Consider the following 17,602-nt stretch of genomic DNA (forward strand, 5'->3'; position numbering starts at 1 on the left):
ATGTGCTTACTTGTGTGGGCTGCGCATAATTTTGTGTGGCTGTTTTTTCAAACATTCGTATGTTTACATTTGCATTTGTCTCATTTTTTACTTCCCAAGGCTCCTAATACCTGAACAATCGGATCAACTTCCTTGAAGCACAGGTGCGCGTGTCCTCTGCTGCATACTATCTGTACCGTCCAGTTACCCATAACGCCTCACTCTGCTTATGTTTGCAAAGATGTTTGTGTGTCTGGAGAGGCACAATCCCCTCCCTGCATGCCTACTGACTTCCAGTTTATCTAAAAGTCTCTATGTGTTTGTTATTTTGTTAGGGTTAAGGGTTAGAGAGCTCCACCAGTGCTAACACTGCATCTATAAGGTCTATAAGGCACGAATACCTGCCCCCAAGCAAGCCGGACTGCAAACAGTTTTGTGAGATCAAAGCAGAGGAACCAGGCCTGGACATCACCTGACCTGAATTCAATTAAAGCTTTACAGGCAGATGAGAGGGGAGGCTAAACGAGATGGGGCTGTTTCACAACATTGTTTCAGACAAAACCGATGGAGAGAGAGAGGAAAGACAAGCAGAAGGAAGTCAGATGACACTTGCTCTTTGGGGAGAAATCTCAATCTTTTTTCCTCCATTCTCTCTCTTTCTCTCTGTACACTGGCAGACACACACTAGGCCCATAGGTCTCATTCGTTTACTCAGCCTGTGGGCATATGCGACTTTAATGAGCCGGTGCTGAATGGACATTAGGCAGAGATTCTCATGCTGGACCGCTCTCTGCTCGGGCATTTTTTTTTTTTGGCAGCCACTTCACAGCATGGTGTCGAGTTCAGTTGTTAACCACATGTTCAGAGACATTTGCCTCGTTTTAAACGCGTGTTCGCGAAGGTCACGAGAACACAATTAATAAACAGGACGAGCTGAGGAGGTGGACGCTCACACTGTGGACAGAATAAACACCGCAACGCTCCGCTGTGCATGCACTGAATAGGAGAGGAGTCCATGACGTCAGAGCTGAAGGTGGCAAGGTCAGGTCCTGGGTGCCCTCGCGGAGAGCTGATGTCCTTACTGGAAAAACTCTCCAACAAATTCAGAGTGCATTTGTCGCAGAGGAAATGCTTCAAATGCTATGTTTGTTTGTTTTTTATTGTAAGGAACTGTGCTCGATCAGGAAATCTGCAACAGACAATTTGAATTAAATCATTACGCTAAGTTGGATTTATGTGCGTAACAAATAACTAGATAAGCACAGAGCCCAAAACAAACAAACTGAGAATCACACAGACATCACTTTCACCGTCAGCTGTTGTTGGTGTGTGATCCCCCCACCCCACTCTCGTCTAGCTCGTACCGCTACTTTTCCGAAGGGGAGAGCAGCAGGCAAGAAAATCGCCAGTCATTTCTCTTCTCGTGCGCTCTTCTATAAGATTGCGATTTTTCCCGATATCACCTGAAGGCATCAGCAGCATGCCGGCACCTGAACCGTTGTGGAGTGGAGCAGCGAGGCAAACCATAGCCCATAGCTTTTTTCTTTTCTTTTCTCCTGCAATAAGCCACCATGTGTGATGCCTCCGAGCATATCGGAGCTGAAGGCAATAAAACTGTGAGAATAAGCTGAAGAGGAGAAAAGTAGCGGATTGCCATCAGCAGAAGCTCCCTCCCGCCTAATCTGAGAGATCCTCGCAAACGAGATTTAGAAAGAAAAAAAGGGAAAAAAAACGAACAGATTTATGTGAAGGGAAGTTTGGGAACGACAACCAGCGCTGGTTAAGCTGGTCTGGTGAGTAGTCTCGAATCGTATTTCAAGAGCATGGCACATGGTTTGATTTGATTTTTTTTTCTTTCAAGCGACTCTTGAAACTTTGGACTGAACTCAAAGCACTTTTCTTTTAGTAAGCGCTAAAAAAGTGAGTATTTTGTCTGACTTGTGCCAAAAAAAGAACCAAACGCGCAATTACGCACGCTCACAATCGCGCGCATTGGGTAGTAGTAGTAAGTAGGTTGCATGTTGACAAGTTGTCAAGCTCCATGCAGCACAGGCTTTTTTTTCCTGCAGGCGCACCAGCTGGAGCTCTGCAGTCCGGGCAAGAGCAGTGAGACAGCGCCATCAATCGCATGGCAGCCACACTCCTCTGTGCGTAAAGTGCAGCTTTGGTCTGAGAGGAGCAACGTGTGTGATGATGAGAGGGGTGGTGGTGGCGGGGGTGGTGGTGATAGGATCAGCGCCTTCGTAGCCAGTGTACCAACACTATCAGTCACCCTGCTCTAATGCCCAAACACAGACCCCGGGACGCACTGCTGGCCACTTTATTTCCAGCCGTACCCGGGATATTAAAAAAAACAATAACACTAGTGAGAGTAATGAGAAGATCATCTCAAGAACTGATGTTTAAAATGCAATAACACACGCGAGGATTATTATTATTATTTATTTATTTATATTTTTTGCATTTGCACGTTTTATTAGCTCATTTGTCATCATCTGGGAATACCTGAACTGAGATTTCATTACCAAAATAAGGTTTGTCCACATTCTTACGCTGACAGCTGGATTATGATATAAAGGCTAAGTCAGATTCTACAGCAGAAAGTGAATATGAAACATTTGTTTGTTAATCATTAGCCAGAAGGCCATGCACAAAATAACCTGTAACCTAATAAGGCTTGGTCCTTTATAAGGATGTCTCCCACCTCAAAAAAAAAAAAAAAAAAAAGGAAAAAAAAGGGGGTGGGGGGCATTAATTTGTCTTGCTGTAAATAAAAGGAGAATACAGAAACGAGGGGGTGGGATCCATTAGGACTCACACCTCATGAGCCCAGTAGCCTTAATGCTTCCAAACAGCAATTTGGGATAAATTATATAATTATACTGGGATTTGATTTTCTACTCGTGTAGCCACAATCAGAACACCGTGGAAAGTGAACGTTTGGGGGTTGGAAAGTTTTGAATAATTTTAGCTGAAAGGAATAAGAATACTACAAAAAAGGGGGGGCAGGTTACCTTGGGGCTGAAGTGGTAGCTGCTGAATGAAAATTAAAGCGATTCCGCGGAAAGGACCAGGGTTCAGCCTTTCTGGAAATATTTCATATGAGAATACAAGGCGAACCGCATTAAATCAAATCAAATCAAAAGGGTCGCGGGTTCAGAGCGGAAAAGGTCCTATCCTGCTGCCAGCCCGGTAAGTAGATCCGGACGTGCGCAGCGCGGAGAGATACCAGGCAAGTGGAGTGTGGGAGAGAAAGGAAAGGAAAGCAGTGAGGGAAAAGAGTGAGCTTGCCTGCTGGTGGCAGATGGGGTAACGGAGAGGAGAAAAGTCCACGTAATACCATGCCGAGATTTGGACTACATAAACTACATGCAAAACCCCCAAATCTCCGAATTTAATATTAAAAGAGGTACGTAAGTTGTTGTGTTTTTACTCAGTGGGCTTTTTTTGATGGTCAGCGATGTTTAAGCGTCTGCATCTCTGTAACGTGGAAAAAAAAAGTTAGGTCTGCTATTGTGAGGTGCGAAAGAAAAGCAACCGCTGGCTACTTTGGGTGATTCTTTGGAGAACTTTTCGATACAAAGTGAATGTCGAACGTCGTTTTTGATGACGTACGCACACACTTTGTGCTGTTTTGTGTTGGGAATACGTATCTTTTTTCCTACTAACCCCCCAGCAAATCTCTGCTAAGTGCACGTCTGCCATCGTTTCGAAGTGAATGGCTGTAGTTGGGGGATGGGGTTAGACGTGAAATAGTCTCGAGGCACCTAACTCATTTTTTTTGAAACATTTGAACTTTTTTTTTTTTTTCAAAATGAAAAACGGCTCGCTGCCGAGAGCATTCAGAGAAACGGAATTTAAACAAATGGATACTCTTCTGTATCGTAAAGAAAAAGGGGAAAAAAGAGCCAGAATTTTAAGTTTTAGTTACAGTTTCTTTTTTTTTTGCAGCAGTTGTCTGCAAGCAGATGGTTCTTTTGTACCTGCGGGTTATAGTTTTAGATTAAAGGTGATTGGGGCTCAAACCCTGTCATTTATTAACCCCGCATAAAACATTAATAATTAAACTAGTGGGGCTGTTTTGTCACGCCAAAAGTAAATATATATATATATATATATTTGTTTTTTTACAACGTGCGCACACATAGCAGCGTCTTGCTTTTTATTTGTCTTTGTGGACTCCCACACGGAGCCGGGGACGTTGTAAAGCAGTTGTAAACGAATGAATGCGCAATTTGAAAGCACTTTCTCAGTCATCTGGCCTTCGAGTTTAATTCTGATTGTACTTCGACGAGATTATACAGAGATTATTTTATTTACCACACACCTTTGCCATCATCTTTTTTTGCTGCATTTCTGCACGAGTGAAAGTCCAGCATCATTTTGTAGTTACGAGATTGTTCGTAGTGCTCGTGTAGTAATATGTTAATGAGTATAATCAGATTTCTATATGTCTAATGTGCAACCCAAAAATGTAAATTATAGCACTGCAGTTTTCAAAGAAGCCCGAGCTTTTTTCTTTTTTCTTTAGCTCATTATGAGGAGGTTTTGTGACATTTGCGTGTTCAGAAGGGCACCCATGGAAGGCATCTGGCATTGTCACCTGACTGACTGATCTGCTTCATCTTATTTCCACATGAAACCTGTTTAGTCTTTGTCACACTTATCATCACTTGTCATGATATTTAAAGGAGTCTGGGAAAAAAATTGTGCCACAAATAATGTTGTTTTCAGCATTATAGCGGTTTTCCAGCCTACTTAGATGAAGACTGATGGTTGAAAATAAAAATTTCCCCTTAAATGTTATTGTAGGATCCCAATGAAATGTTTCTGCAGGATTATCGGTCTAAAATCCTTTTTTTCTCTCCCTCTCAGGTGGTTTGGTGAAGATCACGGTACGATAATGGGGAAGCACTGGGTTCCACTGCTTGTGCTGCTCCAGCAGCTCCTCTGTGGCTGTGCAGGGAACCAAAGGATGGCGAGGGCCACCTCCATGCAGTTCACACATTCTCTTTACAATGCCACCATATATGAGAACTCTGCTGCTAAGACTTACTTAGAAAGTCACACCAAAATGGGAATCTTTATCACAGACCCAGAGTGGGACATACGGTACAAAATCATCTCTGGAGACAATGAGAACCTATTCAAAGCAGAGGACTATCTGCTGGGAGATTTCAGTTTTTTGCGAATAAGGACCAAAGGAGGCAGCACTGCCATTCTGAACCGGGAGGTTAAAGACCACTACGTGCTGACTATTAAAGCTTCTGAGAGAAACACCAATTTGGAGTGTCGCACTCGAGTGAAGGTACAGGTACTGGACACCAATGACCTCAGGCCTCTCTTCTCACCCACGTCCTATAGCATCGCTCTGCCAGAGAACACGGCAATCCGCACAAGCGTGGCCAAAGTCACGGCAACTGATGCAGACATCGGTACAAATGGAGAATACTACTATAGTTTCCGGGAATGGACAGACATGTTTGCAGTACATCCAACCAGCGGTGTGGTGACACTGACGGGCAAACTAGATTACTCTGAGACGAAGCTGTACGAGTTGGAGATCCTTGCCGTGGACAGAGGGATGAAGCTGTACGGGAGCAGTGGTTTCAGTAGCATGGCCAGACTTACAGTCAGGGTGGAGCAGGCCAATGAGCACGCACCTGTAATTACTGCAGTAACCTTGGCCCCCTCTGATGCAGACCATGACCCCACTTATGCCATTGTGACAGTGGAGGACAAAGATCAAGGACCAAATGGAGAAATAGCATCACTGAGCATTGTGGCTGGTGACCCTCTTCAACAGTTCAAGGCTGTAAGAACCAACCCCGGGAGCAGGGAGTATAAAATAAAAGCAGTCAAAGATGTCGACTGGGATAGCCAACCTTTTGGATACAACCTCACTTTACAGGCAAAGGACAAAGGCAGCCCCCCTCAATTTTCATCAGCTAAATTGGTACATGTCACTTCTCCACAGTTCAAAGTGGGCCCTGCTGTATTTGAAAAGGCCATTTACAGAGTCAATCTGAGTGAATTCGCCCCCCTTCACACACCTGTCACTATGGTAACAGCTGTGCCAAAGTATCCACAACTAAAATATGCTTTTAGGCACAAATCTGACAAGAACAGATTCACCATCAATCCAGATACTGGCTTAATCAGCACCGCAGGGCCAATCAATGCTGATATTTCCTCACAATTTCAGTTGGATGTGATTACAAGTGACAAAAAAGCAACAACCAAAGTGATTGTTGATGTGATTGATGTAAATAACAATGCACCTGAATTCCAGCAGACATCTTACAAAGCCAGTGTTGATGAGAATGTACCCATAGGGACTAGTGTGGTGACTGTTAAAGCCACTGATCTAGACAAAGGGGAGAATGGCTATGTGACCTACAGCATTACCAATGTGAATCCTCAGCCGTTTGTCATTGACTACTTCTCTGGTGTCATCAGTACCTCGGAGGTCCTAGATTATGAGCTCATGCCCAGGATTTACAATCTTAAAGTCAGAGCATCAGACTGGGGATCCCCATTCCGGAGAGAGGTGGAAGCATCAGTCATTATAACGTTAAACAACCTGAATGACAATAAGCCTTTGTTTGAAAATGTGGACTGTGAAGTGACTGTGCCGAGAGATCACGGCGTGGGAGAGCAGATAACAACAGCATCTGCCATTGATGCTGATGAACTGCAGCTAGTACGGTACAATATTAAAGCTGGGAATGATCTTGACCTGTTTGAGCTGAACCCAAACTCTGGCATGCTTTCACTGAAGCACTCACTGAGCGAGGGAGAGGCAGCTAAGGTCTCGTTTCATAGTTTACAAATTGTTGCATCTGATGGCGAACATGAGACTCAGCCAATGATTATGAACATAACTGTCATCACGGCGCGCAAGCCCGTCCAGTTAAAGTGCGTGGAAACCGGAGTCGCTACTATGCTGGCTGAAAAGCTGCTTCAGGGCAGCAAAATCCACACGCAGAATGAGCCGGATGACAACTTCATGGACTTTCACTCAGTCAACCGGTACACTCCTCAGTTCTCAGAGTCTTTTCCAAGTGTTATTGAAGTCAAAGAAGATCTCCCTGTCGGGGCCCGGATTGTCCATTTAAATGCCACAGACTCAGATAGTGGCTTTAATGGGAAGCTAGTGTATGTTATTTCAGGAGGAGATGCAGAAAGCCACTTCATAGTAGATATGGAAACTGGTTGGCTTTTGGTTTACTCTCCTCTTGACCGGGAAACAGCAGATCACTACACCCTCAACATTACAGTTTATGATCTCGGGATACCACAGAAATCCTCATCGCGTCTCTTGGATGTTAAAATCTTAGACACCAATGACAATAGCCCCCAGTTTTTGCAAGAATCTTATTCTGTTGAAATAACTGAGAGTACACCTGTTGGGACTGAAATCATCCAGGTGGATTCAACAGATAAGGATCGAGGTGACAATGGAATCGTCAAGTACTCAATTTTGGGAGGCACAGATCATTTTGCAATCAATGAAAATACCGGTGTGGTGACAGTGACAAAGCCACTGGATCGCGAGCTCCATCCATTTTATGTCTTGAAGATTGCGGCACGTGACCAGGCAGGAAATGAGCCTCAGCTGGTGTCCACAGTTCCCCTCAAAATCACCTTGGAAGATGTGAATGATAATCCACCCAAATTCTTCCCTCCTAATTACCGTGTAAAAGTGAGGGAGGACCTTCCAATCGGTACAGTAATCATGTGGCTGGAGGCTCATGACCCCGATATTGGGCCTTCCAGTCAGGTACGATACAGCCTTATTGATAATGGAGACGGGAATTTCGAAGTAGACAAACTCAGCGGTGCGCTGCGAATTGTTCAGAATCTAGATTATGAGACAAAACAGGTGTATAATCTTACTGCAAAAGCTAAAGACAAAGGGAAGCCCATATCTTTGTCATCAACCTGCTTTATCGAGGTGGACGTGGTGGACGTGAATGAGAATCTTTACAGGCCTATGTTCCGATCGTTTGTGGAAAAGGGATTTATAAAAGAGGATGCGGTCATTGGGACTTCAGTGATGAGTGTAACAGCTGAAGATGAAGACAGAGGCCGAGATGGAGAGATTCGATACTCCATCCGAGATGGGTCTGGCCTGGGGGTATTCTCCATTGATGAGGAAACTGGTGAGTCTCTTTATTCGCTAGATCTATGTGAAGCTTGTGTTGAAAGACCTGCATAAGGAAAGTATTATGCAGCTACAGTTTATTCAGTCATGTTCCACTGTGTGGAATAATGAACTAAGGGAGTCTTCTAAGAGACGGGTGAAGTTCCCTTTTTCAGTCATTTTTCTTCTTTTGGAGATTTTATGGCAGGAACAGATGGACTAGCTCTCTCTTAGACCTGTGTGGATATTCAGAAGTAGGTGCTGGTGTACAAGGAACACACATGGATTCATAATAAAATGGGTTGCATTTGGAAAACGGTCAAATCTGTTTGACCCAAATCTAAAATGTTAAGCATATATATTTTCAGTATAGTACCAATGGCACGGATTTGCTTGTGGATTTCCTATCATGCTGCAGAAAATATGTTAATACACTCTCAGCTGCCCAGAATGAGTCCAACAGCTGACTCAAATTAGCACAAAATAAGCAGTCTGGGATTCTTGGAGTTCCTACCCCAAACACAGCAATCACCTGGGTTGGATGTTTGTGCCTGGCTTCTCTGCATTCCTTTTAAAAGTTAGTAACAACATTTTTGACTTGCTTAATGTGACTTAAATCCCCATTTGAAATTACATTTCTCTCTGCACTTTACATATTTAATGACTAAATGAGGCAGTGAAACGTAATGCATAATGCAGCGATTTTCCTTGGCACATGTAACCTCAAAAGTTTATAGGTTTCTTAAGAAAGCTGGAAACGTGATCTATCAGTCTGCTGCTGACTTTTACTGTTGAGAAAGAGGTTTATATCTTTAGGTTAATGTTTAGTAAGAATTAGATATATGTGAAGTATTCAGTGAGCTGACAGGAAGTCTCCACAGTGAACCTGTTGGGAAATACCTTCGTCTGCCTCGTAAATTTAGCATGAGAAGATGAGCCGTTATGAAGGATGCAACCTTCAGGGCAGTTTGTCAGTTGCTGTGTTTGCGATTGTTTCTGAGGTAGTGGTTGGATGTCTCATTTTAATAAGATTTTTGCTTTATGAAGACAGATGCTGGGATATTTAAAGCTTGAACTAGTGACTGTGCACTTTCATGGATGCATGAAGGAGTTTTCATTGAGTTACTTCCTGTTTTGGTACTTCTATATTAAATGAATTTGGATGCATATCATGGATTTTAAATGGGTTAATGCCTTACCAGCTTTTCACCAGAGTGTACGGTCTGTGAGAATATTTAACAAATATAGCAAGAAAAGTCATTCATGAGCATGCATACATTCTCTAATACCAATTACTTGGACATTTGTTTAGTGATTTCATGCTGTAAGAAAAAACATTGCACAATGATCAGGCCATCAGTCATTAGTACATCCAAATTACTCCTCTCCTATTGTAATAATGGTCATATAAAGGCAGTTTTGTGGGAATTTTGCAGGATCGTTTATATGATTTGAACTTTTTTTAGGTGTAAAATGTCATCACTTTATCATTATTCAGTTCGACATATGCATTGAATTTCATCACATTTATTGTATGAATTTTCTGAATATAGCAAAAAAAGTTTTTGTGAAGTTAAGGTAACATCAACTTTTAACCACCAGCTTTTAATCATTTCAGTACATTGAATTTAAATCTAAAACTGTGCGTCCATGAGTTGAGTCATGTTCTGAAACTTCAGAGATCACAGTGACCTTGACCTTTAACTGCTGGCATCTAATCTGTTCATTGCTGAGTCCAAGGCAGTTTTTGTGTCAAATCTGAAAGAAATCCCTCCATCCATCCCACCGAAAAGGCCCTACACCTTAGTACTGTGATACTACTAATATTACTGTTGATGGCGCCGCATGCAGACCTGTGACTGGCGTCTACGTCTGCCTTTAAAATCCCATGTAGGGCACAGATTCTGGGAGCCTGGTTTGATCTTCTACTTAATCCCTGAGGCCTATATTAAGTGATTATCAGGAGGTGCAATGATAGGATTGTCCTGGGCTGGGTCCTGTTATTATGGATTACATCTGAGGTCAGTAGACAACTAAATAGAGCCAAGGTGGTAATGCCGCTCCTATGATTTCACTAGATGAAGGGTGTGGTGTGCTAAAGCTACCATATGCGTTTAAAATATTGTGCCTCCAAAAGGAAAATATAAGCACGGGTGCGTCCCCACTATATACTCTTCTGCAGCTGCATGTTGTGAATTTTAACCAGGCTGTTTTAAAATCGTTTAAAATTAGAAAACAAGTGAAAAAGTGGTGTGGGGAAAACTGCCAGGAGCCGCACACCTCTAGTTTTGAAATTTGTTTTTCTCAGTGGGAAGTAGTGAAGGCAGAAGTGTTTTTGCGTTTTACTTGATGCTTGTGTTGCTGAACTTGGGCATGTGTTTGTTAAGAGTACATCAATCACAGTCTTGATCTGCATTGCATTGTTTTGCTCGTTCCATCACCACATGTGTAAAACCCAATGATTTTTTCTTATAGTAACATCCACAGGAAGACTGTTATGTGGGTCACATAGTGTTGCTGTGTAAAGCATAGCACTCTGTAGTGGTTGAGCTAGTCGACAGTGAGTGACTCTTGAAGAGTAGGAGTATCTAACAAATCCAAACAAAGGATGTATTGAGACTTTGAGAGTGACATTCATAAACCATCCAAGGAACAAACAAATTATTTGTTTCAGGCACAGATAAAGTAAAAAAAAAAAGCTGTCCTTTGTTGCTGTTTATTGAACACCATCTTGTCCTCATTTACATCAACTCAAAGTAGGAGGAAACCTCCCATGCAAGCCACGTCGTCTTCTTCTATTATGGTTGCTTTCCGTTGGACTGAGGGAGTCCATGGCAACTGTTTGTCCAGACATTCTCTGTGTTATTAAAAGCTCTGTGGTCACTGGATGAGTGCCATCTTAATTTAAACATACCCTCATGAAGGCTCATTCCTGGGTCTTTTCCCATTCTGCACAACAAATCCATTGCTCATCAGTTTAACTGGAAACTTTGCTGATAGTGACGGGATTTTTAACTAGAAAGGACTAAGAGCAAAATAACTCAGCTTTAGGGCTGTGGGATATGACCAAAATCTCATATACATATAGACATTTATCGTCCTGACAACGGTATCACAAAAATTTTACATTTTCTGTAAATTCTGTGAATCTCGGGCAGCTTGACTTGCGTGAAGTGTTTTCAGCTGTTGGAGTTTTCTTGAAAAAGGTGGCTAGCTACTGTTTTACATGTTGTGGCTCCAGAGGCCAGCTGGTATTACAATTTTGTGGCAAATGGCTCATGCAGTGACTTAGTTTTTTATGTATTTTACAGGTTTGTCTTTAAAAAGGCTTTGCAGTTAGTACTCTAAAAAGACTGAAAGCAATTTGAAGAGAGGCTGCCACTCCTGAGCTTTAATTCCTCAGCTGATAATATGGCTGTGGAGAAATCCACTGGGGAAGTGCGTGTGTGTCATAGGAATTTGTTAGGATTATACCTCTTCAAATTTCACACTCATCACAAATTGATGAGTTTCCAAATAAGCCTGTGCCTTTTATAGAGCAAACCTAGCTGGCACTTCTGTCCTTAAGAAAGGCTAACAATCATTATAATCTTCATACAAGCAGCTGTAGAAACAGTTACATACTGTTGAGGTGAAAAGACATATAAATTCATATGAGGTCAACTTCCAGTCCTAGTTCAAACAGACTAGCAATAAAGCTATGCTTATCTTGATGAACCTGTGCAAGTCTCCACTCCTCCAAGCACACCTGACTCAACCTGACACACCTAGGCAAGGGTTTTTTTTTTATTGCCAGTGAGTAATCGTCTTAATTTTCCTCTGTCTGCAACAATCGAAGAAGAAGGCAGTTTCAGAAAAGACAGAGGTAAATGAGTAATGAGCAATCTTCACAGGAGTCCTTTTCCAGCACCTTTAATGAACCACTGTGTAACTGAGTCTCATGCTGTGGGATTCAGTATTTATTGGTGAAAGTCTTTATGATGGTTTGAATGTAAGAGTTTGGAAGAAGTGACTAGCACAACTTTGGAATCTGCAGTCACTTCTGTGAGCGCTAAGTCGACATCTGTGACATTTGTGCTATTTTGAAAACTCAGGGTTATGGTAGGCGTTTTGACTTCTGATAACTTAGGCCCTGGAGGGTAAAGGTTACCAAACAGGGTGAATAAAGTAACCTGAGACAATTGAATTGAGTTAGTCTAATACGGAGAAAATTGTAACCTTTCAGAATAGATCTACTGATTCTGGCATTGGGAGCGACAGGCTACCTGTGGAAAACAGGGGGTTTTAAAAACACCCCTGCATTTTCATAACTTTGGCATTGCCCGGCTTAATGATGACTGCTAGCTTAATTAATGTTTACATTTACTGAACTCTTACTCAGAGCCGGCTCCAGACTGATTGACAGTATGCCGAAGAAGTTGTTCTTGTGCCTGCTTTTTGTTAAAACGGAGGCAATGACTTTAGTTCAGCAAAGTTTTCTGTTTTTTAATAGCTTATGCAGCAGGGAGGGATTATGTACCAGGTCAAGTCTAAATAATTGAAAAGGAACATGCTTGCAACAGGCTAAGACGGCTATAGTTAAAGCTATACTAAGAACCCTATATAATAATCACTATTTATCTCCTGTAGATAGCCAGTGTCTTTAGTGGTAGTATGTATTTTGGGCCATGTATTTTGGGAATATAGATGGAAGATGGAAGTGAACATTTTGATAGGGTAATATAGTTAATAATAACAAAAATTTAAATATTTTACTCCTTTCATTTAAAGTGGACTCTGTCACTGTATGCAGGCATGTAAGAGTTAAACTTTCTTTAAACATAACGCCTTTTTTTGTGCATTGTCAATGTGTTAGTAAACCAAACCATAACCCAAAAGGAACTGTGATTGAAGAGTGTGTCTTTGGTGGCTTTGATGAAGCTCTAGACAGGCCTTACCTTGAAAATCTACTCCAAGGAAGATGTGTCTCTGCTTGAAGTTAAATTGTGCAATGTACAAGTTAACCGAAGCAGTGTGTTGAGTCTACATGAGGCGCAGATGCTGATTGTATAATGTATGCATTGCCCTTTCTTGTTGGATAAAATATGCATTGCCCTTTCACTTGAAGCTGTTTGCAGCCTGTACTGTGAAAGGGTTCTTTGTGAAGGCAAATGAAACAGTTTGATGCATAATGACAAAGTCCTGTTCCATTAGCACAAAAAGTTGCCAGCGCTTCACTTCTTTTTCCATCATGATAAAATAAACAGGTCCTTAACCAGAATAAAAAGATCTACTCTTGTACGTGTTTATGCTCTGGATTTTGGCTTCTAGTTTAGTTTTAAAAGTGCAAACTGTTACCCTCTCACACCTTTAAAAAAAAACTTTTTAAAGCCTATATGTTTGAGATAAAAGTTAGACTGCTAAGTGGCACATGATCCCAAATAGTCTTTGCTTGAGTGCTGTTACTCTGGAGATGGGACCAAGAATGTGCAGCGGGACAAAGTTGATTGTAGGTTACTAAATGAAAAACACACTTTCCCTCGTTAAAAGTATGTTGTTCTCTCAGTCCATTAAATCTTTTTAAAGAAACCTTGAGCTGCCTTGCGCACAGGACATGCTTCATTGTGTGTTTATTCATGTCACGCTAAGACTCGTGAATTAGATCTTTACTTTAGACCTTTTGATGTATTTTAGTTTTCACATTTTGAGGCTTTGTCTTTAAATAGTGGCCCCCATGGTATACTTTGAAGTCCAGCACAACACCAGTATTGCATTTGTTCAATTTAATAAAAAGTAATGGATTTCCTTGTATGGGTATAGCTACTTTAAAGTCACAGATGCTGAACACAACCACTGTTCCAAAGATCAGTGTAAAGCATAAAGGACTACGAAAACGAGCGATATTTTGAAGCCGTTTGCATCCTCCCTGCAGACACATGTGAACATTTTCAGCATCAGGCTTGCTGTGCTAAATTATTCAAATGCTCTTAGACTTTTTTAAGTTTTAGTATCTGTTTTAGGCCTTTATAGCCAATTTGATTCTACCTGACAAGACCGACCATTAGGGCTGCATGATTAATCGTTAGAAAATTGCGATCTCGATTCATACTTATGTGCGATCTCATTTCCAAATGACAACGATTTTTAAAAAAAGGAAAAAAAAGATGACGATTGTACCGCATTTTGATCCGGGACGTGATCTGCATGAAAACAAGCTCTCACTCTTCCTGCTCAACAAATGACAAGGGCGGAGCCTTATACCACGTGATACAGAAGCTGTGCCGTGTGATGCTAAAATTAGCAGGGAAAAAACAACGGAGAGCACGTCAGGGATGACGAGAAAGTGACAGGAGAAAATCCGTCCCGGTCAACCACCCAAACATCAATAACGGGAACCTTATACAGCGCTTCCCTATACACGTCGAACTCCCGCAGGCACAAAGAAATTACGGAGGCTATCACTTATCACCTGACCAAAGATATGGCTCCCATCAACACTGAGCAAAACGAGGGATTTAGGAAAATGATCAACAACCTAGATAAACGCTACACAGTGCCGTCCCGCAACTATTTTTCTATTGTTGCACTACCTGCTCTATACACGCAGTGTCGAGCAATGGTGGAGACGGAATTTCAAGCAGTACAACATTTTGCGGCAACAACAAAACGTGAGACATTTGTTGTTTTTATGTTTATTTATTGTTTTTATGTTCAGTCTCAACTCTTACGAAGTTGATGTGCAGTTAATAAGTGCAATAAATATTTATACTGGAAAAGAAAATCGTGAGAGAATCGTGATCTCAATTCTAAGCAAGAAAATCGTGATTCTCATTTTATGCAAAATCGTGCAGCCCTACCGACCATTGATATACTTGAGTTTAGGGAATTGGGGCTTACAACAGGACTTTAACATTCTCAATAAAGTTTGTAAGGTCATTTTTTGGTCTGACAATTTATTTGACTATTACATATAATTATAGTGCTGACTATCATTTTTGTATTGATTGCCAGCACAGAAATGAGAAGAAATATATAACTGTAGGAGCTGCAGGCGTGAATCATCAGTCATTCTTTGAGGTGTAGTTACCAACACACAGATGCAGCCTTGCGAAGGGCGGCTGTTAAAAGGTATATGGATAGGAGGATGTGCTCATGTTTCACTCTAACAGCTATCCAAATAGGGCAGGGAGCCTTGTAGGAAAGGAAATAAAGGCTTGGTTCATGCAGTATTAGTACATTGTCTCTCTCAGATTTCCCATTATCACTGCAGAGTTGTTCCAAGCTAAAGATCCAGACATTTAGAAGGAAATGCAAGGAGACAGTGGCATAACTTTGTTGTTGTTAAAACCATAAGAAGGCACTGATTTTTCTTTTTAGGTTAGGTTATGTAAAATGAAAATATGGGAAACTAGTTGCTGTGATAGCATATACAATGATAATCTGGGTAGAAATAGATAAATACACCTCCACAGATGTAGATGTAGAGCCTCGTGATGTATAGAAATGAATGGAGATGGTGTCATTGTTATCAAAGGAACAGGCAGATAGCTAGTAGGTATAGTAGCTGATCCTAAACAATACTGTGATATTGAATCAAGGAATATTGCTCTGAGGTCTTTTTGAAAGGCCTTTGAAATAACAATGTTCCCACTAACAATGAAAGCTTTATATCATCTGCTACATCCCAAAAGCTATCTCAGCTGGAATTAATAGACATTTTTTTTAAATGGGAAGAGAAAAATCAATTCAGGTACATATTGCAGATATATAACAAAAGTATCAAAAGATTTTCCCCATCTTAAACATACAACTGAATGATTTTCATGTTTTCTTGATGATTTTTCTTTAGACAATGTTTTCTTTTTTTCTATTTTTACGTCTAAAGAAGTTCTGAAGTCATACCGTCTCCTATATAAAACCATATCCGTCTAACAAACTTCTCCTTAAGCCAGCTGTGGGCAGGAATTTTTCGAGTTCTACAAGTAATTGCACCTTCAGTGATGCATGAAGTAAAATGAATCGGTTCCTCAATAGGTTGTATTAGTTTGTCTGGTATGTTGAATGAGATAAAAAGCATATATTATTTATGTGATGATGTGACACCCTGATAAGCTGTGAGACCTTTCGCAATTATGATGACTGAGAATCTTTGTGAGTCATGTCTGCTTATAACAATGTTATGTAAATGTATTTTATGTGTGCAATTATTGGAAAGATTAGCATGTCAAAGTTTTAACCACAGTCGCTTATTTCTTATTGAATTTAACTATGAACTGCAAGAAAAGTTAGTATTATTATAGTATACATGATAAAATTGTGATAAAATAGTTTAGTAGGTAATAGGTTACATCTTACTATGCAGTAATAATAGAATAGGTAATTTTAGTAAACCACAACTATGAACTATAAGTCAAACTAAACTCTGACTTACAGAACTTTGACGTTTTTCATATTTCAGGCATTTTTAGCATTAAGGCTTAGCATCCTTAAAACAGATCTTGACTACAGATGTCTGGGAACTTTGGGATGATCTGATATCAAGAGAAAGCTTAGTTTGGGACTCTTTTATTACTCTAGACCCAACAAGGAGGTAGTGGAATTTGAAGCATTTTGCCAGGACTGTGGAAAGAGAAGGGATGGTGGGGGTAGGGGGCACTGTGAAAGTTTATGTAAGCTTGGGAGCTCAAGGCCTGAGAAGGCTGAGGAATGTGGGGTAGAGGTGAGACAAATTAATGTATCTAGTTCAAAGCAAACCCCGACTTTTCAGCTGCAGAATAAACGAGGAAGTGGTTCCTGTTAGCTGTTCACAACAAACATTTCAGGTCGTTGATGGTCAAATGCAAACTACAAGAGTCAGGTCAAACATGTGCGAAGAAATCAGCAGTTTCCAACAGCTTTTCCAAAGCAGATTACTCCCCTCTTCATTCAGTGGCTAACTCTGTCTTTTCAGAGAATTCTTATTGAATAGATTCATCGGGTATCTGCACAGGATGTTGATTTAGCAGTGATTTCGATACACAAAATACCCGCTGGTCTCGATAGCTGAAAGTCTTTTGGCTGTCTCAACACTTGACCACACTGCCACTGTGCTCAGATAGCTTTGAAGAACAAAGCCAGAGGGAAGAGAAAAGAGCAAGGGGAAAAAAAGCGGAAAGCAAATCTGGCAGAGGCTGTTGCACAGTCTGTTTTCTTTCTTGTGGCCCAAGGGCAGGTTTTACTTCTGCCTTACTGGGTATGTCAGGTATATGGAATGGGTGTGGCGACTAAATTCTTCAGATTCATTTTTCATGTGCTTTGTTTGAAGCTTTTCACCCAAGGCCATAGCAGAGAACTTTCTTTATCTGCTGTTTCAGAAATTAAAGGTCAAGCCTAGTCAGTTTTCTTTTTAAATAAATACGAAGAAAAACTGTTTACTGTTGCAGTAACTGTAAAAGTGTGGCCTCTAACCCTTGCAGGATCCTCTTTAAAGTTTGTTTATCTTCTAAATATGATGTTAGA

The 17,602-nt window shown here is 41.0% G+C and overlaps 1 protein-coding gene across 3 annotated transcripts in view; it reads left to right on the top strand.

Moving 5' to 3' along the window:
• The first annotated feature begins 1,370 nt into the window (after positions 1–1,370).
• The window catches only part of fat1a (FAT atypical cadherin 1a), a 79,977-nt gene continuing 63,745 nt past the window's right edge, over positions 1,371–17,602 (top strand). For 2 of the 3 annotated variants that reach the window (XM_080879600.1, XM_080879602.1), the window contains exons 1-2: positions 3,240–3,388; positions 4,855–8,144. In XM_080879600.1, coding sequence (XP_080735726.1) covers positions 4,883–8,144 — 3,262 coding nt within the window. In that variant the 5' untranslated portion in view covers positions 3,240–3,388; positions 4,855–4,882. Of the gene's footprint in view, positions 1,773–3,239; positions 3,389–4,854; positions 8,145–17,602 lie in introns of those variants that run through there. The other variant, XM_080879601.1, reaches the window with a different exon arrangement.

This window comes from Rhamphochromis sp. 'chilingali' (genome assembly GCF_963969265.1).
Source record: "Rhamphochromis sp. 'chilingali' genome assembly, chromosome: 4".
Lineage (NCBI taxonomy): Eukaryota > Metazoa > Chordata > Actinopteri > Cichliformes > Cichlidae > Rhamphochromis > Rhamphochromis sp. 'chilingali'.